The 24,933-nt window shown below is 39.5% G+C and overlaps 1 protein-coding gene across 4 annotated transcripts in view; it reads right to left on the reverse strand.

Moving 5' to 3' along the window:
• Positions 1–24,933, reverse strand: part of MYLK (myosin light chain kinase) — a 197,022-nt gene that overhangs the window by 120,635 nt on the left and 51,454 nt on the right. For all 4 annotated transcript variants that reach the window (XM_014265771.3, XM_014265772.3, XM_074548806.1 and 1 more), the window contains one exon: positions 19,858–20,015. In XM_014265771.3, the coding sequence (XP_014121246.2) occupies positions 19,858–20,015 (158 nt within the window). The remainder of the gene's footprint in view (positions 1–19,857; positions 20,016–24,933) is intronic.

Genomic DNA, 24,933 nt, shown 5'->3' on the forward strand with positions numbered 1-24,933 from the left:
CAGCCTCTTTACTAGCATTAGTCTAGCCACATCTGTTTACAGCTGCTGAGATTCTGGTCTGCAAAACAAAGTCATCAGTTACACATCAATATATCAGTTACACACCAAATATATTCACTGTTTTTTTCCAGTTCATAATCATTTCTTCTGGTGATTTCATGGAATTCTTCAGTCCAGCTCCAAAGGCCTCAAGCATTAACCTTCCATCACTTGTAACAGAGAACAATTGGGGTCAAAACAATGGGAAATACTTGTCTTCCTTTTCAATTTTGTTTTACAATATTCTTAAGTCCCTCTTCGACCACACAAGGCCATTTTTAGCTGACCCTTCAAGCTCTGGTAGACCATTATTTATGTAATTCCAGTATCACATGGCTGAAGCTACATTAAGTATTTTTCCATTTCTTCTCTTTGTTTTATACTTGCTCTGTCTGTAATAATGTGTTCATCCACATCTCTACATTGAGGAAATGCCACACCAAAAGCTACAAACACAGACTATCAGCAGTCCATTTCCTTTCAAAAGGTTGAGTCATTCCCTTCCCAAACTATGACTCTTTTTTCTTGAATTTTTTGTCAAAAATGAAATAATGGGAAAGCAGAAGTTTACAGAATTGCTCTGTTGCAAGGATTTATTTCAGGTTTGGGTTTGGAATGTGTTTCAAACTGAGCCAGCCCTCTCTGAAATACATGGTTATGCCATAAAAGTGTCAGGGACCCTTAAACAAATCACTGGTTACCAGATTTTGATCCTCATGGATCAATTCCAGAACTGCAGCAGGTTTTATATTCCTCCAAACCTTTCCAGAGCTCACTAAAAACATCTGCCTTGAATAAATCCACAGCAAAGAGAAATTTATCTGCTTATTTAATGCCCAGCAGCAGCATGCTATAACCCTTATTTACAACTTGGCCTGTGTGAGTATTGCCAGTCCCAGTGAGGCTGCAGCTTCTCTTTACCTGCTCTACAATAACAAGTGGAAAATTGACAGCAAGCAGCAAATAACCATTGTATTAGAACAAACATGAGTTTTGAGTTTTTGTTTGGATCCTTCAAGTGCTTAGAGCCTTCCTGGAAAAGTCTGGTAAGGCAAAACAGTGCATCAACAGCAAGGGGAAAGAGCAGACAGAGAACCTGTGGTGTGTGAAACTCCCAGAGTTCAGGTTGTTCCACATCTGGGTCTGAGAGAATGCTATTGAAAAAGGATGGTGCTAGCTTCCTAAAGAAAATAAAGAAATACAGCAAATCCATGGAAGCTGTACATTAAAGGACAGTATTATTAGAAAATGTGCCCCTACAAACTATTCCCCACTGTCACAAACTGAAAGGCAGTCAGTGACCACCAACACCAAACACATTTAGCAATCCTTTTTCTTGTTCAAAAGCACAGAAAACATTTTCTCAAACTTGGTCTCTATCTATGCTCTATAAAAGAGCTGTTTATGTACCAATTTCAAAAAAACACAGGTTTGCCTACTTAAACATAGTTGCAGTAGCAGTTTAAGGCAATAGGATGCACCTTTTTGGCTTATGGTTTTAACTTCAAATTTCAAACTGCTGCTGGCTCCAGTGAGGTGAACAATGAACACAAACCCACAGCACCCAAAAAAAAGCAGCCATGAGTTACAAAAAACCAAAGTGTAAGTGAGAAACATTGATGGGGTGTGTACTGTTACTGAATATTTTTCAGTTTGACAGTAACATCTAAAGATTATTTGAAATGATGGCAAACATTGCATTACATATTCCAGCACTACATCCATTGTACTGGCTGAGGTGTTCAGTGCTTGATGTTAAGGACTAGATAAATGTCCCATTTTGCAGTTTAAGGTCACATAAACACTGAGATCAGGAAGAGGACTGGAAGATCACTGGAAGAGGACAGCTATCAACAGGATTTACTGGCTTGCAAAATCTCTCTGGATTACATCATATATAGACAGGCACATCAAAAGTCATACTTAGACTGACAATGTTACAACTCTTAAGAAGTTGTTATTCAAAATAATACCCTTCATAGAGATGATTTCATATACTGAAGTATTAGTTCACTAATGACTAAAATTCCTCTCAAGAGACAATCCTGCACCCATGAAATCAGAAGTTTAAAACATCCAGATTCTGTCAGCACAAGTGTTCAGTTGTGCTGCTATTTCTGTAGACTACTTTGCCTTAATTCCCCAAGTCCAGAATTAAGACCTATGTGTGTATAGTTCTCAACCATTGAATGAAAGAATCAGTTTTATTTGGGAGATTGAATACATCTAAAGAAAATAGATTTTGAATACACATTTGAAAGACAGAAATGTTATCTATTCACATGCAGGCAGTGTAGTTAGGACATTCACAGTTAGACTGCAATGCATGGAAGCAGTAAAACAACACAAAACCAAAGTGTGGATGACCTGGGTAACAAGTCATAAATGAAGAATGGCAGCAATGAGAAATGCTAAATGTTTTCTAATACATATAGGTACCTGTAATGCAGAAAAGAATAAACTATTTCCCACATCCACAGTGGACTGGGCAAGCAACAAACTTTCAAAAGAAATTAGCCAGTGGGTTGGTAGATGATTGCCACCAGTCACTTCCTTTAAAAGAACAGCTTTGCTTATTTGGTTGCCTGCCTATCTAAACATTAAGGAATTCCAGAAATTGAGGAAAGCTTGAGAAAGTTTTGTAGCCTATTCTCTGTTCCATGCCCATCTTCAGGAGGAAACCAGTAATTTCTGGGACCTACATCTCAGAAAAGGCCATAGAGACCAGAAACTGCAAAGGAATAAAATGAGGATAGCCTCAGCCAAAGCTGTCAGATGTTAGCACTGAGCTCCCAGACTTGTGCTTTTGGCAGACCCTTAGAAGTCACCATAAGGCGAAGTCAAGGGAGATGTGGAAAACTACTCAGAATGTCTGACAAAGTCTGACCTTTATTCTGCTGCCTGCAAACCTGGCAGAGCAAATACTCATTTCTAGAGGGGAGTAAACTGCTTGCACTTTTTGCAAAACTTAGGAGTAATAAGCCATCAAATTGTATCAAGAAAGCAGCAGAAGAAATGCCATTAAAACAGCATGACACATTTTGCAAGTGTAATTATAATCCAAAAAGTAAAGATACAGGAAAAAAATAACACACTTGAAATGTGGTAGAGGCTAGATAATGTCTTCCTCCATTGTCTAGGTATCAGCAAAAATAGAATATTATTGCCTTTATTGCAAGTTACATATTAGATGGACTCATCTGAAGGTCACATGGTTGAAGGCTCTCATGCAGCCCCAAGAGATTCAATCCAAACATCAGCAGCTGTTCTGTGGATGTGGCTCATCCTAAGTCCTACAAATAAAGAGGTGTTTCCCATAGTCATCAGAGGGCCACAGCCCTCTAATTTACTTGAATCAAGAGCCAATGGGTTTTGACCCTGGACTTTGATCAAAAGACTTGTGAAGGGACCTTAGCAGAGGATGCTACACCATAACACATACTCTGTCCATGTAGACAGAGCTGTGTTTCTCTCAAACTAGAATAAAAAGCTGCTTCTTGTTTTAATATTTCATACTGCTGTGAACTCTTCATTTCAGTGTTAGGAAAGAAGTACTATAAAACTGTTGAGACTACAGCATGAATGTTGTAACTATCGCCCACCTAATAGGTGCTGTATTTTGATTTAGATTTAATTTTTACTGTTAGTACAGGTGGGAAACATGGTTCTGGCCTGTGCAGCTCTTTTAAAGTCTTGTAACAAAGCTTCTGTTAGGCTCAGTTTGCTTTAACAAATGAACAGCAGATGTTCTTGATAAAAGAAAGTGGACATGATACATTGTTAAGCTTCTTCTGAGACTTTAAACACACGCAAACCATATCTCAAGAATAGTTTATCCCTTTTAAAAGATTGCTTCTAAAACAGAGAACTTGCCTGGCAAGGTTAAACATGAAAATGTTAAATATTTGGAGACTTAGCTATGACTTTGCAAACACAGTGAAAAACCTACCTCTTCTGCAGAACAGTCTAGAATCCACAGTTGTGTCATTAAAGCAAAAATGGAATACAGAGTAGGAGCAAACATGCTCACTTCAAAGCATTACCTCCTGTACATAGAAGAAAAACCAATGGTCTTTCTGTAAACCTAGGACATGTTTTATTTTTCTACTTTGCACTTACCAGTACCAAATGGCATTTGATACTTTGTAATCCAAGCACCAAACACAAAATCCTTCTGCAGATGGCACCCCAAAAATTTTAGTCTTGACTCTTGAAAAGTAGTTCTGCATAGTCTGTTTATTCAGTATCACACAATTCAGCCCCTTTTTGCAGATTGCAAAGGTGCTGAACACTCCACATACTACCACAGCTCTTTAGGGGAATCAGTTTTTATGGTGCTCAGCAGGGGAGAATTTATGACCTATCCATGGAAGACATGGTCTGCTAACTGAAAAGCAGACAGCAGCTGCACATAATTTCTTCTTCCATCTTCTACATTTGATCTTTTTTTTTTCCTTTTTGTAAAATTCAGTGTCGAGAATTCCCAGAGGTGCAGGGAGTATTGGCTTTATGCTCAATCACCAGAGTATAACTGTTTGAAAAAAAGCACTGCTATCCCAGGTACCATAAGCTAAACAAGTCCATTTGTGTTATATTTTTTCTGAAGGAATCAAGTGGAATTTCAGAGTAGCACTAGGTGTCAAGCTGCCTTGAGTTTATCCAAGTTCAAACACCAGTCCCAATTTACGCAGCTCTCAAGAGCATGTTCAAGCCCTATTTATGTCTTTTGGAATTAATCACATGTATAGGTGCTTTTCCTAAATCAGATTTTATTTAATTTAAGGAATAAGTTTAACTGTACTGCTTTAAAGTAATATTGTTACAGGAGTCTTCATACAACCACAAAATAACCTGAAACATCAGTCAGCGGAAATACAGAACTCTGTCATGATGGATTCTACCCTCTCCTGTACAGAGGACATAAAGGAGCACACTGTATAGCGAAACACGTCTGTGGAGCTGGGATGTCAATCAGCAACTGAATCAGGGGCTGGAAACCTCTGCTGCACTAATGGGGGCATTTTCACACAGCTGTTGCTGTCTCAGACTGGCAGAGCTTTTCTGATGCAGCTTTCATAAATCATTCTGCCAGCAGCAACATCTGCCTTCTTACTCTTCCCACATTGTAGCCAGCTGACCTGTAGCAATTAAGTGTGTGATGAGAGTTTTATGCAAACCACCCATAAAGTTCACCTGGACCTTTTTTTCTGTAAGTACAAGCTTTCTGAATTTAATGTGGGATTATATCTGAATATCTGTCCATCTTTAGATCTGTTTAATATTTGTATTTAGTCATTGTTGTATTTTTACCATTTTTAAAAAGCCTTCCTCTGGCTGCCTGTCGGATCTCAAGATCTCAGTCCTGAGATGCTGAGCCTCCGAGACCCTGGGGGGCTCGGGACTCCTGGAATGTTGCCAGAAGTGTCTGGTAGCTGGACTTTAACCCTACACAGGAGACGACAAGGATGAGGGCTTCACAGGGTGAAGGGCGAAAAGATTAGCTAATTAGAGGGTGAGACACAAGGTTTAAGATTTATGTACAGGGAGGTTTGGAGGAGTAAGATGGAGGAATTGGGGTGTGTCCTGTCCTCCTTCTGTTCCTCTTCTCCTCCATCTTCTTTGGCCACGGTGGCATTTTTGGATTGGTTATTACTAAGAGTACACCAAGTTATAACAATAGATGGTATTGGGGAAAAATGATAAATATTGTATACGTAGCAAGGGGTATAAAGATACGTGGCGGTCCGTGGGACGGCACAGTGTGCCCATGGCTGACTGCTGAGCAGATCTTTGTTAGGCTGAAAGAACATCTTTTAGATAAACAATTAATAAACATAAAACCAGAAAGAAGAACTGAAGCCTCTTCTCGTCCTTCGATACGCGGGCTGCCCCCAAGGCCACCCCCGGGCCTTCCAGGCCCCTCAAACAGCCGAGATAAACCGGACAGCTGCCAATTCAAAAGCAGATGCCATAAACCTTGGATAAAGTCTAGGAGAAAGATTAGGCTATTTCCTCCAATGCCATCCAGATGCTGTCCTGGCACACAAAGATGACAAGGTCTCCATAAAGTGGTAAAATTCTGGCATTTTTTCAAAGTAGGAGTGCACAGGAAACTGAGTTCTGTAGAAACTGAAGATAATTCCAGTCCAAAATAGGTAGTGGTAGCTGTCACTTGGGAAAGTGTAACTTTGACTTCATAGCTGAGGATCTGAGACATGGAGACACTCAGACTTTGCCAAACTCATACTTAAAGGAACTTAGATTTCAATAGGTAGTACCATTAGATGAAATGATCTGACCATATGTCTCCCTTGCCAACAAATTTGCTATTGGAGGAATCAATGCAAAGTCTGAAGATGCAGCACAGAGAGGCCACTGCTCTTCTTAGATGAACAATGACTGAATGTGTTTGTATTCAGAAACCAAATGCACAGCACTGAGTGAACAGTGAAGAGATACAGACAGAATAAGTCCAGAGCCTTGGCAATGAAATAAAAACCACACAAAACAGAGTTACAAATATGAGAAGTAAAGCCACCACCACAGGAAAATGTGAGCGACATGATAAGAAATGACTCGGTCAGCTCTCAATAACTTCAGCACTGCCACACAGTATGGGCCAAAAAGATTCAAAAGGCAAGGGCAAGTATAAGAGCTCTCAACAGAACACAAAGATAAACTTCACTCTCTTGAGTGAAACTCTCATCAATTTTAATGAAAGTTTTCCCTGGTTCTAAGTCTCTCCTTAGGGAAGAAAAGGCGAACTGCAAAGACAAAGCTTTCTTCCCATGATCCAGCTTTTAAGAAGTGTTAGATATTATGAGGTGCTGAATATCTTAAAATCCTAAAAAATTGCTAAGAAATAGCTGACCTCTGTGCAGGGTAAAGGGTCACTTAGGATTATGCAGTACAAATATAAGGGAGTTCAAAGGGAAAGAACTGTGGCTGTGGAATGGAAATAAGGCTCTTGCTAATTTTTCCACATAGCACAGTAAGTCCCTAAAATGATCTCTCTGACCCTCTCCTTCTCCTAGTTTCCCTCTTTGGTGATTCTGAGTTAAGATGTCTATCAAACATTTCTAGATGAAGCAGCTGCTTTATCTCAGTAACAGAGAATTTAGGAGCACGTCAGAAGTTTCCTGATAGGACTGGAAACTTCATCTCAGAGCAGCAGCAATCTTTGCTACAGGAAACAAGATTTTGAGGAATCAGACCAGAGTTTTGACAAGCTGTCAGAACAGAAGTGGTTCATTAATTTCCAGTTCAGCAGGACAGCCTGATTTATGGTGTTGGCCACTAATTTTGCTCATAAATGTTACGTGGCAGCACTAGAAGACTGAAACATAAATCAGTTGAACACAATAAAAATAAATTGTTGGGAAATTTTCTCCCCTCTCTCATCAAAAAAAGCTGAACTTTTAAGACTTCAAAAGTTTTACTTTCAGTTGTCAATCCTTCATTCATTCTTTATCCAGTAATAATTCAGAAAGGTGTACAATGATTCTTTAGATAAAGTAGAAGCAGGAGGAAGCTTCCTGAGCAAATACAGGATGAAATGAATACCAACATTTTGCTCTGTCATTAGCAAAATGTGTGTGTGTCCTCACTTGCAAGGAGCACTGTAAACATTTAGCTGTTTTATCTCACAGAACTGACCACAGAATCCAGATGCTTTAAGCCACAGCCTGTGATATCATCAGGTCAAAAGACTGCTGATAACTCAGGAAAGCAGCACAATCAAACACCATCAATTATTTTCATAACAGTCCCTTCATAACTGCAACACCTGGGGTTGGAACTGGCAGTTACTTTTTAAAGATGACAATTCATCTTGTTTATTTTCTTTCACAAGAGAATGGTCATCATTTATTGTGATAAAACTTGCAAAAAAATGATTTCTCCTCTGGAAGATTGAAAGGTTGCGTTCGGTTTTTCTTGTTTGCATTTTTACTTACTGGTGTAAAGTTTCTGTCTTAACAGGGCAAGAATTTATCTCATATGTCACTGAATACTATGTAGGAGCTATGCCACTGACCAAACAAGCTTCATACTTCCATAGTTTGGGATGCTGTTCTTAGCATGCTATCAACAGATAAGGAATCTCTACAAATTTACATGAGTGCACACTGTATCCATGACCTATTATTGAGAAATACTGAAAATTATTGAGAAAAAATTGCTTTCTTTCTGTGCCCAAAACACACAGCCACAGGCAAATCTGTTTGGAGCTATGAAATTTGCAATTAAGGGCAGCAATCCAATTCTGAAGTGTAAGGTGGTAACAAATACTATGTGCTTAAAATGAACATGCCCGTACTTTATCAGTTTCCAAGCAGACAAGATTTTTATTTCCTGCAATTTAGGAGTCTGGCCATGGCCACAGAAAATGCTGAAACTGGATTTTGTTACTGGGTTCCTGCACAGTTAATGACTGTCTGCTGATAGTGACAAAGACTGCTGGAAAAGGCTGTGCTCTGGAGAAGCTATAAAAATTCTCCTCAGTTATGTGTTCTGCTTTGTTAGTGCTTGGTAGGGCTGAGAAAGCAATGGGCATGAAGTGTCATTTGTTACAAACTTCACAGTAAAGTGATGTGCTTATGAAGAGACACAAAATGCAATGTTGGATCATGAAGATGTGAACACATCAGACAGCCTAAACAACTGGCATTTCCCATTGCACCATTTATTCCACCAAGTGCAACTTCCTGTTATGCCATAAATAATTAGGACTTCAGTACAAAATCCTGTGGAAAAACATCAACTGCTCATTAGCAACTGTCAGTGATTCTTTTACCCTGTAATAATCTGTGGAATTGATAAGCTTTCCTCACTTCACACATACCCTTTTAGTAACATCTTAGCGGAGGTAACTCAGATAGTACAATGCACAAATGGCTGTGTTTAGAATAAAAATAAAATCCAAGGGCTGAGCAACGACAGTTTAAAAGAAAAAAACCTCAAACTACTATCTGAAATACTAAGTATAAATTGCTGTGACCATAAATTTCTAGTTCAACAATTCAAGATAAATATTTATAGACATGCTGAGTTTAAGAGAAAGTTTGTGGGCTCACCTCTCCTTTCTAATGCTTTCTCTCAAAACTAAAATTGCTGTGATTTTGGTAAGAGAAACACACATGCATTCAAAAGTAGCTGTTTAGGTTGTGGAAAAAGAGCTTACTCTGCATATGCTTTCAATAGAGCCCCACTTAACTGCAGTTGCTCCATTCCTACTGAGAGGTCTGAACAAATCCAACATCATGTTTTCCATTAAACCTGTGGGTATGCAATAATCTCCCAAGCAGACAAACCTGTCCATTTGCATATCCCAACAAACCAGCTTCGAGTCAAGGCTCTGAAGACCCAGTTCTGGCACTGTGAACATGATGCCCTGCATCCAACAGGAGGCACTTAGGTATCTGTGATGTTTGCACCCATCTCTTCCAAAATCCGAAGTTTTTTATCTCCCAAACATCTAGGACAGTGGATGAGAATTGAACCCTGGAAGACAGACATTCTGCTCTGAATCCAGGTATGTACCTCAGTGTTTCTGTGTCATCTTGCACAAGACAATAAATCTCACCATGCCTTGGTGCCCCACATAAATGTCAAGGGGGTAGCAATGATTATTTCCTCTGTTGTTTTGGCCAAAAAGACCATCAGAGAAGGACCCAATTCTACTCTGGCCTTTGTATGTGTTAAATACTACAGACAAACACTAGGATTCCAGTTGAATGAGGCTGTTTAAGTGGTACCATGGAATGAGCAGAAATCAATACCATTTGCAATATTTCTTTAATCTGTACTTCCAAGATTCTATCGTAATTTTTCTTCCAGTGCTTTGGCTTTTAGAATAACTTTGTTTTGAAATATTTATATTTGCCTCCCTGCAGAGACAAACTGCTGAGTTATTATTTTATAAAGGAACACCAGAATTTATATAGACAAAAAAAAAAAAAAAATCAACATTACGTATATTGAACTCTTGTTCCAGAGAGTTCACAGAACAGAAAAAAATCTTTATTCACTGTTTGCCAGTATGAGAGTGTGATATAAATGAGTTACATTTGAGACACAAGTTAGATTTCATACTGCCATGTGTGTGCAGGTGCTTTTACAAATCTTTTACAAAATAGTGTGCATTGCATTAATATTCTAAGCTTTGTAAAAGCAATTTAAATAATACATGCACCATAAATAAAGGCTTGCTTGTGTATTATGGGACATACTGAAGGAATGGCATATTCTCAAGCCACACAGTTATGATTTGACTCTACCATGCAGCTGGAGGAAAATTACCATTCTCATTCAATGTGAGTTGAGAGAGCACAGAGCTGGATGAAGCAAGTTCAATATGCCATTGCCAACAGGCAAATAACCATGAGCAGAATTATTTCATTTGTCAATCTTTGCCTCTCCCTTTTCTCTGGGCTCCATGTGCAGCTTGTTGTCATCTTTAAATGAAAAGTTGCTGTTGGAATGCAGTAAGACTTTTAATTAGTGTTTTAGTAAGCTCAGCTGTTGCATTTATAATAAATAGTATATTCCACAAAGTAACATTTACGATAGTATTTTTTTAAATATGCAGACAAGCAGGGGAAACCCAGAAAAATATAAAATAAATTATTTTTCCATTTTGTCTCATTCTTCAAATTAATTACAAAGGTTTCCATCTAAGCAATAAAAAAAAATTTGCAAAGCTAACTTTGAATTTGTACCAGTTTTGGCCACAGCATTTTCAGAAGACAAAGATTGTTTTGTTCTGTTTGATACAGGTTTACAACAATACACTTACTTATATAGAATAAAACTATCTTCACCATCAAAAAGCCTAGAATTTTAATTTTTTTAAAAGAAAAATTTCCAGGTTTTCACTCTGTCTATTTCTAAAACTCCTCTGAAAATAAAAGGTGTAAGATCTCTAGAACTGCAACATATTCTTAATGTGGGATGGCTAGCCTAGAGACCAGGTTACTAACTTGTGAGTCAAACATGATTTAGCTCCTAACCTACAGCCTGCCTGCTTGGTTCCCTAGAAGAATAAAGTCAACATATTTAGGCAGGTAATTCAAAGCCCTTAACTGGACTAGTCACCCCAGGGACAATCAGTCAGTGGAATGCCTTGATTTTCTGGCTCCAACCAGAGCACAGCTTTGACATGTAACCTCTGACCCCAAAGAGGAACAGCAGTCGCTCCCTCAGCACTAGCCCAACACTTCAACATCACTCCCATTCCAAAGCTTATTTCCCCAACATAAGAGAAGAACACAAGAGATGTGCATTCACATGGGATGCTGAATTATGAACTGGGATGACTTTTGGCTTAAGAATCATCAAGGCAGGTTTGTCCCCAGACACTAAACAATGAACTCTGAAAGCTTAGCTAGAAAAATGGATGCTGTTTCAGGCCTCTGCTGGAGATCCAGTAACCTCTAGTGACAAGATAATATCTTACAGACTGAAGGTTAAAAACTGAACTGGAAACCTACAGAGGAACAATCTTGCCTTGCCTACTTTTGCTCCTGACTGTATCCTCCTTTGGGATTTGGACCCTGGTTAGTAGTTTGCCATGTCTGTGCACATCAGAGCCCTGTTAGAGCACATGGCAGTGCCTGCTGGAGCAGAGCCTGGAGAACTGAGGCCAGTGCAGGGCTGTGGCAGTGCAGGGCTGTGGCAGTGCAGGGCTGTCGCCAGCTGGTGATGGTGATGGTGCAGGGCTGTGGCAGTGCAGGGCTGTGGCCAGCTGGTGATGGTGCAGGGCTGTGGCAGTGCAGCTGGTGATGGTGCAGGGCTGTGGCAGTGCAGCTGGTGATGGTGATGGTGCAGGGCTGTGGCAGTGCAGCTGGTGATGGTGCAGGGCTGTGGCAGTGCAGCTGGTGATGGTGATGGTGCAGGGCTGTGGCAGTGCAGCTGGTGATGGTGCAGGGCTGTGGCAGTGCAGCTGGTGATGGCACAGCCCACGCACGGCTCCCCTCGGCTCCTGGCTCACGCTGCTCTGGGGAGCAGCCAGCCCTTGCTGCTCCCTGTCAGACAGACAGGTTTCTCCCCCTCATGAATGGGCTGAATTCACAGCAATGTAATTTTCTGTTCAGCATGCATTTAGATACTGGGGAGTCCAAATTTTACATGGAAAAATAATATTTTGTCTGGTTTTGCCCAGTAGGTTTCCAAACTTCATACTATATCCATGAGTGAACAGAGCCAAGTAACATGTCAAAAGCAGAAATTTTTAGTTTTGGAGTCGAGGTGCTAGAGTGAGCATGGACTGAGCAAAACCACAATGAGTAATGATGTGTTTTGATTATAAACCTTCTCCACATGTTGCCTTCTGCAGATTCTGAATGCATAATGTTTGCTGTCCAATAATGACTGCTCTCTTTTCCCACAGGGGCAAAGCAGAATTATATTAAAAAGTGTGACCTGGAGTCATTTGGTGCAAATTCTCAAGGACCCATTTACAGACAGCCAAAAGCACACTTTGCTATTTTATGTGGGGTTCTCATTGCTACATATGGCACTGAACCCTTCCCTGACCTTTCTGGTTTCATCAGCCAGATGTAGGCAAGGAGCTTGACATTCAAACCTTGTTTATGACAGCAGAAAGCAAATATATTACTAGTTAGCCCAATGCACATCTGATGATAAAAACTCTGTCCTACCTTTAGGGTGAGCTAGAAAAATAAAATTAAAAGCTTTCCAGTTAGAGATGTATTTCTGGAAGAAAAAAAAATCAACCAAAATATTTCCCCCCCTTTCATACCTCTCACATCAATATAGGCTATTGCAGCACGAGGAAAAGAAAGTCAGCTACTCTCAGTTCTGTTACAGTTACTAGATCTTTTTTAACTTTCAAACTTAATAAGAGTCAAAGGGCACAATTCCCTAAAAAATCAAGCTTAAAACATCATAATGCTAAGCTGAAGTCATGTTTCATGTACTACCAAGAACGTTTATTTAAGTAAGAAAGCACAATACTACATGATGAGTTTTATTGCCAGTGGAATCAACCACAACAAAGCCTTCTGCACTGACCCAGAGGAGCAAGGGAGACTAGTCTGGAAAAGATGATGATATTTTTCAAATTAAAAGCAGAACTGAAGAACTTAATGAGACATTGTTGAAATCTGAGAGATTCATGATTAACCATCATGGGACAGAAAACCAAAGAAGAATTATAATGACTGGTTCTACTCTGACCTACATGGATTCAGTCTCTGAGCATCTCTGTTCAGCTATTTAGGATGTGCTGATCAGCTGGTTTTCTCTTTGAAAAGAGCTAGATTTGAACTGGTTCTTTTTCAGAGACATGTATATTATCAACCCTAAACAGTGGACTTTATGATTAGTCATGGCATTTAGTCCATCCTTATTTTTCTTAAAGACTGAACGTCTTTTACACCACCATATGAATATTTTATGTCTCCTTTTCCTCAGAAAATTTGTCAATACATAATTTAGAATTTGGGTCGGTTTTTGGTTTTTGTTTTTGTTTTTTTTTTTTTTTGTTTGTTTTTTTTTTTTTTTTTTTTTTTTTTTTTTTTTTAATTTCTGCTAAATGACTATAGAAAAATAGCAATTCCAGAAATCTCTGCTAATGAAGTAAATTTTCTCAAAATCAACCCTACGGACATCCCTATGGATAAATTATATGGACATTCTTTTCCTCTTTAGCTGACACAAAGCCATGCTTTCAAACAACTACAGTAGTGGGTGGCCACAAAAAAAAAAATCCAAACAAAGATACTTAAAATAAACTTGTCAGAGTCAACCATCAAAGCAAACTGGGGGCAGGTAGATGCAATGAAATCACACAGCTTTGTCATGTGATTTTAATTGCTTCCACCTAAAAATACAAAATATTTAGAAACACATTAAAGAAAAAGTAAAGAAATAAAGAAAGTGGTGATCAAAAGCAGCACAAATATGTGGTCTGACTTCAGCTAAAACAACACTGGTTTGGGACATACTAAAGAAAATAATACAAGATTCTCTTTAATTCCATATGTACATTAGTTGTAGTGTTTTAAAAAACTTCAATTATTATTACCATCACAGTTTTTTTTTTGGTTTTTTTTTAATATTCCTTGAATTACAGCAGTTCCTACCACAACAATCAAAAATAGGGAGCCAATCTTTCTGGCACTGCATGGAGCAGAACTCCTGTCACCAGCTGGTGGTAGATAAGCAATTAAAGTGGGAAAGGAGACAGAAAGCAAACAGAAAAATAAATGTGATAGGATCAAACAGCACATTTCTTCCACAGTTGGGAGGTGGTGGGTTACTGAACACTCGCTCAATTATACAAAATAATAAAACCAACCCTGAGAAAAGACAACTCAGAACAGGGATATATGTGTATGTTCACTGTTCCCCAGTCATGGCCTCTTTCCTGTGTAGAAATTTTGTCTGGGTGGAATTTGAGGATATTCAGCATTGTCTAGGATTTCTGAACATCTGGCAGATTGAAAAAAAAAACCCTCTGCAAAAGGTCTGACCAAACTTTGCTGCCAGATATCCAGAAATATTGGCTGTGGTCTGAGCACATGCACAGATCAGCTGCAGGAGAGTCCAGCACTAAAGAGCATCATCAGATGCTCTGCACACAGACTACACAAGAAATGCTTAAATACTTCCACCAGGGAAATCCTGAGTATAGCTATGATGGCCACAGGTGACAGGCAGACAGATGTGGAGAGACAGAAGTGGAGCTCATGGGCCTCCACTCCTGACTAAAACCTAGAAATTTCTTGAGCACCAACTTGTACACTTACGATTTTTCTAAAGGATGCATCATTGGCAAGGCAAGGAAAATGGGCATCAACACATGGATGCTTGTGTCAGTTGATGAAAAGGAAGTGTGTTTAAATAATTCGGGGTGTAGGTGACACTGTGTGGGGAACTCCTTTTGACTGAATGCCACCTTAACCACTTCCCAGCAGAGCAGCCATTTTCACTTTGGCCTCATGTAAAGCTGACACTGTTTCCATATGCCAATATAGGGTTATAGAATAAAATAAATCCAAATAAAACCATGCATGGATTACTCATGAGAACATGTATGTGGTGAGTGAATATGATGGGAGGTCGATTACACCAAGGAAGAAGACACAGCAATAGAAGATCCAAACAGAAGCCAGCATGCCTTAAGGTGTTCACAGCCACCTTTTGTGTTTATTTTTGTGTTTGTGGGCTTTTTTTCCTTTTAGTTCAGCTGTCTATACCTCAGTCTGCCTAACACAAAACGTCTAAGTAACTTCTCAACGCATCACCTTTTTCCCAAGAATGCTCCAGTGGTACGTGGAAAGGAAGACCAAATAAAATCCACAGTCAAGTGGAGAACTTTTTCAATTCTTTCCCCTTCGGAAAATGCCTCACTGTTTCATATCAGGTTTCTGGGAGTATCACAGTATCAGCAAAAGTCCTTTCACAGCACTCACTTCCATCAGACAACTGTCTCCCATGAAAACATGGGTCTCTCCTGAATTTCTTCCTTTATAAGGCTCAGAAGAGGCATCCCTCCAGAAAGCACAGATCCAAAGCCACTGGCAGCTTCATGCATTGAGCTGCCCAGCACATTTTGTAACAGCAAACATCTCAAGCCAACAGCAAGGATGTGCCATGTCATCATCCTCTGCCATTACATGGGCTCCTCTCAGATCCTGCCATCTGAAATCCAGGCATGTGGTGTAATTAAGGCATTTTTCTGGAGAGCCTGCTGACTGAGGGTTGGAAATGGCACACACACTGCTGCCTTGAGACCAAATCTAAGGGAAGATACAAAAGGTTTTGCCATGCATAGCTTGTGCTATGCATGTAAAACATGCCACAGTAAAAAAATTGGTTAAAATTAGTTTTAGTGTTAGTGAGTAGTTGAATTTATAAATGTTGTGGGAGTGTTTAACAGTCTTCATTCTAGTAGAGCTTCCCTACCCTTTTAACTCTTAACACATTGCAAGAATAGATGGCAGAATCACTGCTGATCTCCCCACTGCCTCTTGTTTTTACTGCCTGATCCCAATTCATTTCTTCTGGTGTGTTTATCTAAACAGTACCTGTGCAACGACCAGCAGCAAAAGCATCTGTAAGTTATTGGACTTAACCGATTCAAGCAGATGCAACATCTGGGTGGCAGAAGAACAACCAGAAAGAACATTAAAAGGCATAGGATTTTACATTGACCTGGCTTGTCCTAAAATTTACCATCCAGCTCCCTTACCTGGAGGGTGATGGAAAGGGGAAGGCAGAACAATAACTAATCAATGGGCAGCAAACTGAATTTAGTACCCCAACACCTACTCAAACCATGAGCTCCATGAAATCTAGCTCCCTGGGATTAGAATACTAGACAGATTTAGTAGTTTGATATCCTGGTTCTGGCAATGGACCAGGTATGATGGCCCACATGAAGCAGAAAAACCACCCATACTGCACTGTTGCCAACTGTACAATGCTTTGTCCAAGGAGGAAAGTTCTTTCCTGACCACTAGACAATGGGTTTGTGGTCTGTAGAATATTTGGCTGTTCCTCTCAAGCAGAGTTATAGCACAAGTATTTTTTTAGGCTCATAAAATTAATGACCATCAATATTATACATGTGTAAATAAGGCAGGTTAAGGGCTTGCTGCAATCAAATGCACAAGTTAACATCCAGTGTTCAATACAATCCAGAAAGAAGTAGCTTAAAACAAAGCCTGGTAACATTTTGGTCTTCTTTTGCAGGAGTGTCTTAAAGGTTCTGACAATGAGCTAAAATGCCTTAACACAGGGCACGAGATTCCTGCCTTGAGCTGCTCACCTCACCCATGGTGTGCCACTGAAGAACAGCTCATCAACCCAGTCCTAAAAAGTTGTGAACATACAACACAATTTCACCATTTTCTGGGGTGGTTTGCCTAAAAATCACCTCAGCAATTTATTGATGAACAACTGAGATGTCCATCCAGCAGATCTTTGGGGAGTATCTAGTGAAAGTACCTTGGCTTTCCCTTACTGTTTCCACTCTGTGCTCCAAGACAAAGTCATGCTCATACTCTTGAAAGATAATGATTTAAATTTCTATGTTGAGATATCACTAGAAAACTGAGATCTGCAGTCAGATATAAATAAACTTCCTGAAATTTTAGTAAGAAAATCAGGGTAGTAGTTGAAGGAACAGGAAAATAATTTTAAAAAATCCCATTAAAGGAAGCCCCAGTTTCTTTCTACCTCAAATTTCCTACATTTATGGGCTATTTCTCCATTTCTGCACTCTCTTTGATCTTGAATTGCCATTTCACAGAACTTATCTAATAATGCTGCTGGAAAGAAAACCAACAAATTTAATTCTGGGGCCCTCTCTTCCCTGTTCACTTAATGAGAATACAGGATCATCACAATATCAGATTTATATCCTGTCTTGGATTCTAAAAATATTTGTTCTTTCTGATAAGATCAATTCCACTGCAAAGAAACTCTTTGAAGAAAAGCTCCCGTCTAGCCATTTAAAAAACTTTTTATTTTTCTTTAGCCTGAGTCTGGTTTAATATTTGTACTGCAACAACATATCATAACATCTGTAGCCTAGATAGGTTTTTCTATCCTGGAAAACCTAAGTACGTTGAGTAGTTTCTATTACTAAATCTTAATAAATTGTTTTTGTTAAGATTGTCCTTCTGAACCTGTTTTTCTGAACAGGTCAACTGTCCTTCTGAACCTCTGGAATATTAAATGGCAGAAGAAGCAACATTGTATTACCCAGCTGAAGATGGAGCCAGATGTTAACAGCTGTGCAGGCTCCTGCAGCTGTTCAGCCACAGCACCTTTCAAAAGGGGCTGCTGGTTCCCCCTCACTTTGCCCCTCTTACTACAGTAAGAGCACAAACAAAAGACTAATGCTGTCACCCCCACTTTAAGGATGGAAAATTAAAAGGTTTTGGCTATGCTCATATACTGAACTGCCAGAAGAGATATTTAGATTTTTCATCAAGTAAGTCCAAGCCAGGACTTCAATCAAACTTTTGTTCCTTCAAGGAAATTAAAGTTGACAGTTTAATTAGTATTGAATTTGTGTATTTTTTTCCAAGCTACTAAAAAAAACCCCTCAGACTTCACCCTTCCAGTCTTCAAAGTGGCTTTAAAAACGGGATATGCATCCCTGGAAAATTAACACTTTAAAATCAGATATAAAATAAATGCAAAGCAGTGATGGCACTCTAGCTTGTAGGTCATTATATTTTACAGTTGTTTCCATTTGACTTAAATAATAAAAATTCTGCAGAGTGCAATAAAACCTGAAAATATCCCACTTGAGCTTTTAATTAGGAAACATGAGAACTATAAAACCAAATCTTAGCACATGCTTCAACTTTGATTTCACTGAATTATTATTGCAGCATAGCCTGGAAGAACCAGTCGGAGTTAGAACAGCCTTGTACACAGGTGTCACATGGAGAAAGTAGGAACACACTGCCATTTTCCTACTGCATCTGCAACAAGGTGAAACAACGAGGGGAGGAAAAAATAAGACAAAAAGAGTAAGAACAGAAGTGCTTATGGGGACTGGCCACCGTCATACACACAAAGCATTTCTGACTGGTGCTTTAAAATGATCTGAAACTACACAAATTTAAAAAAAAAAAAAACTATTGAAGGTTTGGTAAAATCTATTCTTTGTTTTAAGCACGTTATTGAAATTTGCTTTGTCTTAAAAATGCCAACTTTTCTTCAAAAAGTCAAATCTAACAATGTGTTCTGAGTTTTGCTTCAGCACTTCAAAATGAATATACTCCAAAACCTGTTTTCCTACACAGTTCCTGTTGAAAAATCCCAGTTCCTGGCCTGGTCTTACATAAACAAATTAGATAAATATCAGATGCCCTCTAACGGCCCTGTGTTTAAGTTAGAGTTTCAGAAGTTAAGAATTTCCCAAATTCCTTCTAGCCCTTGCTTTTGTTACAGTAGGGTTGCAGTTTCCTGCCTGTGTCAGACGAGTCCCACTGCTTCAAAGGCTGAGAGTGTGGTGAGTTTGATGGTGCAGCTGTCAGCGTGCAATCAGAGTGTAGCTGAAAGGAATCAGAGGAAGCTGAAAGGACGGGGAGGGAAAGCTCACAGCTCCAGGAAAAAGAACTGGGTTAAGGGATGAGAAAGGAACATATCTAGAACAAGGATGAGTATGTACCAGGATTGACACATGAAAGAAATATGGAATTGTGCCAGGATGCACAATTCAATATCCCAAACCTCAGGGGAATGGGGGATACACACCCCACTAACAGCCTTTTAAACCCTTTGATTTAACAAGTTTTCTTGAACAAATCAGTCTTTCCTCTGAAAATGCTCTTTTCTTCTTTCCAGTTAAGAACACGTATGGCAGGCAGTGCAGACACAGAAGTACCACTACACTCATTGCAGATTCCTCCCCTGACTGCTGGGAAGGACATGCTGCAGCAGGGTTAGATTTGGGTCACACATGAAGCTTCATGAATGGGCAGATACTTGGGATGCAGGGATGTGAGTGCGCAGTAGGAGAATATGTAGAATTGCAGTAGGGGGGATGCTGTCTAGAGACAGCCCTTGAAGCAGTTTCTCTCTGATAAAAACCTCAGTTCTCTGCATGCTCAAGAAGGTTACACTTTGCAATGGTCAGGTTCTGCAAATCTCTCCTCTACACAGAAACAGATCTGTAATGCTCCTCCCTTCCCAGGAGGATAAACACTGCTGTATTCTTCTTGAGTAAAGTTCCCATACTGCAGAGGCAACTTCACTACCTTTGCAGCCCCCTGGTCAGCTTCAGGAAAGGGCAAAACCCAATGCAGAAGCTGTCCATTGTCTGTTTCTTACCTTTCCCTCAAACCTGGCGGTGGCTCCCAGCTGCACGCGGATATTGCGAGGAGGAAGAGTAAACGCTGGTGCTTCAGCAGGGACAGGGGGGCTGAGTGTCAGGGAGGTTTTGGAGACGCGAGTAGATGTCACCAGTTTCACATCCCCCATGATGTGGACTGCAAAAGAGAAGCAAGTGATAATGTGGAAATTATGATGTTTAACTATCTTTATGACAGAACCAGCTAGTGTAGTAAACCCCTCAGGTTTAGCCAGGGCCCCTTAGAGAATAGAATGCTGACACAGCGGCAAAGAAGTTTCCTGTCTCCAGGGACATCCGCCTTGTACCTTATCCCTATAGCCATGTAAGGCAATATTGTGTTAAACCCTACCATTGGTCACTTATAGTCACTCTAACACCTTTGCCATTGGTCAGGATTGGATCCAGGCCAAGGGTATAACAGTAGCATACTGTACCCCTACTAACTCAGAAGAAGAAGAGCTGAGACCCTCCACGGACCCCTACAATAAAGCCATACTCGTGGAACAGCCAGTGTCTTCTGCTTCTCCTCTCTCTACCGTCTGCTGGAGCCTTAGGCCAAGGGAAAAGCTACCTAGCAAGCAAAGCTGAAATCACAAGAGCTGCCTAATCACTACAAGAGCTGAATATCTCCCTGCTTGCTAGGGGCTAACCCGCAGCCTTAGTCTGAGAGCGAGCTGGCTTCTGGCACCCAGTGCCCTTGGGGACTGAGCTCTGGAGCGGTAACAGCTTGCATAGGATAAGACCAAGCAAGGCTCATTTAAGCTAGGAACCAGACCAGGGACAGGGGTTCTATGTGTGTGCTGTACTTGTGTACACGGCAGGATCTTCAGCCTAAGGTGGCAGGTAATATTTTCTGGGAGGGGAACTGAGATCCAGGAATGGTGTCTTTGCCCACATTGGGGTCAGGGTCACAGTCTTAAGGTGAACTCAGCTTGAACTTTCAAGTCCCAGGCCAGAGCCTTAACCAAGAAGTCATCCTTTGCAACTTCACTAAAAGGTAATAACTTATTTCAGGAGGATATTTTCAAACCATGACTTTGATTTTCCTGGCCTGGAATACAACAAAATCAGTAAGTCTCAAAAGTGAGCCAGTGTTAAACAAGTACTTATGAAATAAAGAGACCTCTGTTTGCACTGGATTTAAGTTGCAAGCGGGAATGTGGAAAATCTGATTTTTCATACCAAGCTTTCAAGATCTTAAGAAATATCTGGATATGTCCCTGCAAAGTAGTGCTAGTACAGAACAAACGCTTTTGCAGAAATTCAAAGTCTTTACTGCAAATCCTTCTTACAGCACATAAACTAGTAAAATAGCATGGAAACCAAATTTTGTAATGCTACAAGAATGGCATTTTAGAGAACTATTTACAGTTATCTGCTTCAGAAGAAATTCTTCTGCTAAACAGTTCATATTTCCCAAGAAAAAACAAAAATTATTGTATTTTTCAAAAGCAAAATTTCATAGTTTTCAGGAAAAAAAAGTAGCTGACCCTAGTACTAATTCCTTGAATTTTTTATGTAAATTAGAAGACGTACTGTAAAATGCCTATTTAATAGACAATTTTAACAAAGAAAAACCTGAGAAATTACTCAACCCACTAATAAGTCATGTTAAACCAATGAAAATACTGGACTTCTGATCTTAATCCTCTGTCATACACACCAATCTGTGATGGACTGAATTCATCTGATTCAGACAAAAGTTGCAATTAACAATACTTGGCTGAACAGCAAAACTTCAATTTGAACAAGAGAAAGATCAATTAAACTAAAGCCATGTTATTCTTGACTGTATGAAGCATAATTTTCCTAGAACAGGCTGCAGTTATCTAGGGAGCAGGGGAACAGAAAACCCATTCATTTCCAAACAGGACTTCCACTCCAATGCCACATGTGTGCACCTGGAAACCCAGCCTGAGAATTTAGTTTTTCATAGAACATACCTGACACGTTTGATCAACAAACAGAAACACCTTCTCTAAGTTTATACAAAACAGTTTAAGAGGGCAGCTCTTTTCACAGAAAATATGAGTCTAAAAGTCAGATATTTCATCTGAGTTTTTTCTCCCTCATAGCCAACTGAGAGAAAGAGGCACCTCCAGAAGGTGTTTTGGTCTAAGGTGTGGAGCCACAGAGCTTTGTGCTTCACTGCATGCACCTGTCAGGAACTGCAGTTTAGAAAGCAAATTCTTTCAGATATTGGATAAATTGTGCACACAGCTTTTCAAATAATGCTTGGAATCTCCCTCCTCATTCATAAGAACACAGATGCTGTGGACTTCAGATTTCTTCTGGCATAGTGCTCTGTTAGCATTTCTGTATATTGACATCAAAACCCCCAGAAAACTCTCCAGTGTTTCCAGCATTTGAATTGCTGAGGTCAACACAGAAATGGGATAAAGAGGATTTCCTACCCATGATGTACAGCTTCAAAGTGAGAAATTCTGCCTTCATTTCCACAAGTTAAACTTGCAGTAAATGTCTGTATTGACAGTCACTTGAGAGCCCAGCATAAGTCTCCCTTCCCAGTATAAGCATCTCTTTAAAACACACACAGGAAAAAAAATCATCTTTTTGCTTAAAAGAATGATGTGAAATCACAATATCATCTACATAAGAAAGAAACTGATTGCATTTCCGAAGACGCAAGATGAAATCAAAGCCTTGCTTCTCTTCTAACAAATGTACTTAGTACCTGAAAGGACAAACAATGAAAGTCTCTAAAAGCTATACACTGCAATAAACAACAATTTCCTTGAAAAAGAGGAAGAATTATTTGTTCAACTAATTGTTCTTTCATTAATGACAAGGCTCCAAATTTAGTTCTCCACTCAGCTAAAACCACAATTTACCCCAGTGGACTTTCAATCAACTACACAGCTGTAAACTGCTGCATACTGAGTCCATATCTGCCAGCACATTTCTAAAATTTATTTTTCCTTTCAGATGAAGACCGAACCTTTTAAGTAATCAATCTTCACACATGTCCTTCTCCCCTCCTAATATGCACCTTTCCACAGCATACTAATGCCAGTATTTGCAATGTCTCCACTAATAAAAACCTGCAATAAAATTTTCAGATCGCTAGTAGTGACAATAATGTGCTAGGTATAATGTAGATGGCATGGAAATATTTTATTGTCAGGAGGCACTATAATGCAACACAGTCTAAGCTGCAGTGAAGCTGCAGTACAAACCATAAGAGGCCAGTAACAAAACATCTCCTGCCCCACACATCTGCACTGACTTTGCAGAGTGTTTACATGACAAAACAACATCAGAGAAAGTATATGTCACCCGAATGTTGTTTCAAAAATAATGTTGTAAGGGAAGTAAAACTGAAAACAAAGCTAAACCCGACAGCCAACACCTAGAATCCAATCCAAAGGATGTTCACCCAGACAAAGAGCACTCCACTTTGGTCAGTGCCATTGTGATAGCTGAAAAGAGCAAGAGGGGAAATTACAGGTACTACAGCTGCTCACAGGACCTCTGCAGGGACAAAATGCTCAAGTGACTGTACTTAGGTACAATGCAGTGCTGTCACTGTCACAGGGTGCTTGTGACATGGAAATCCACAGAAACCTGGGTATGGCACCAAGAACCTGAAACAGCTGCTGGCACGTGGCTGGAAAATGCACAACACTCAACATCCAACTCATCCTCCAAGCATCACTGGGCTCAGGTAGGCACTGCACAAACAATATTGTGGAAAAAGTTCAACTCCAACCTCTACACAAAATGAAATGAAAGGAAAAAGAAAGAAGAAAGAAAGAAACAGTGTAGAAGGAAGGAAAAAGAAAGAAAAAAAAGAAACCCTGAGCAATTAAGCCACTATTGCTGGTCAAGTTACATTTGTATTGCCTGTAGGTAAGGAGAAAAACTATGGACAAATTGTTGTGTAGTATAATGAGATTGTAAAGAAAAAAGACATAGCTAGTCTTTTTCATAAGAACATCTTGCAAAGATTTAAGCTTTTTCTAAATAAAGTGTCTAAAAAGGACTGAATTTACAAATTAAATACTAGCTCAAATCAGCACAAGCAGTTTTCTAGCAACATAAGCCTCTAATTATCCACATTTACCAGTCTGACTTTAATTAACTATGGATGCTTCTAGTAAATAATTAGGAAATATCCTTTTACAGCTTAGAGGATGTTTAACAATTCTGTTCCTAAACAAATAACTAATTCCATGTTGTGCAGTCTGGTGTTACTAGGGAACTACCATGTCCAAATATTTTAAAGAAATAATGTTCCAGAGAACAAATCTTGTTCAAGCTCACAATTTGACAGACAGGAAGAAAACACACACTTAAAAGCAATGAAATGTGCCTGATTTTTTTTTCTTTTATTTAAGCAACTCTACAGAATAAGAATATACCTAAACTATTTTTCTTAGGTATTTCTTGCTTGCTCAAGCTTGCTCCTGAATAAGACTTCAAGGATGCTACATCAACTCCTAACATTACATCTCACATGCTGTGCACACCTAGACTCTAGTCTTTAAACAAAACCAACTGTAACTGAAGTTGCAATGCAAACATTGTGGTATTAAAACATAGAAGAAAACCATCATGCAAATGTTGGTCTGTAGACTAGTGATGTGGTTAGACAGCATTTCTAATCTGGATTTTTTTTTTTTAATTCTTAATCCTCTCTAAAAAGCACATAAATCCTTACAAATTCTCACAGTGTGCCCTCTAATCTTTCTAATACCAAAGCAGACTAATGTATTTCAAGCATTTTCTGCTGGGAACAAATCTCTGTCACTCAATACTCTGCTCCCAAAAATAAACCCAAAAAAGCAAACACTAAGAAATCCATCTCATAGGTTTTTTCCTCCTCCACTTATTTTATAAAAGTAAATACTTACCATCAGCTTCCTACATAACCATTTAATTATACCAATTTCCTTTCACCAAGTCCTTCTTCCGAGGCAGGAGAAAAATGAGTTGCAGAGAGTGCCTGTGTGTGTGTGTGTATGAGAGAGCAAGCTCAGGCAAGTGAGAGGAAACCAGAGCTGCCAGCGGAAAAACCTTTATTTGACTTACTG

Source organism: Zonotrichia albicollis, chromosome 10 (assembly GCF_047830755.1).
Source record: "Zonotrichia albicollis isolate bZonAlb1 chromosome 10, bZonAlb1.hap1, whole genome shotgun sequence".
Lineage (NCBI taxonomy): Eukaryota > Metazoa > Chordata > Aves > Passeriformes > Passerellidae > Zonotrichia > Zonotrichia albicollis.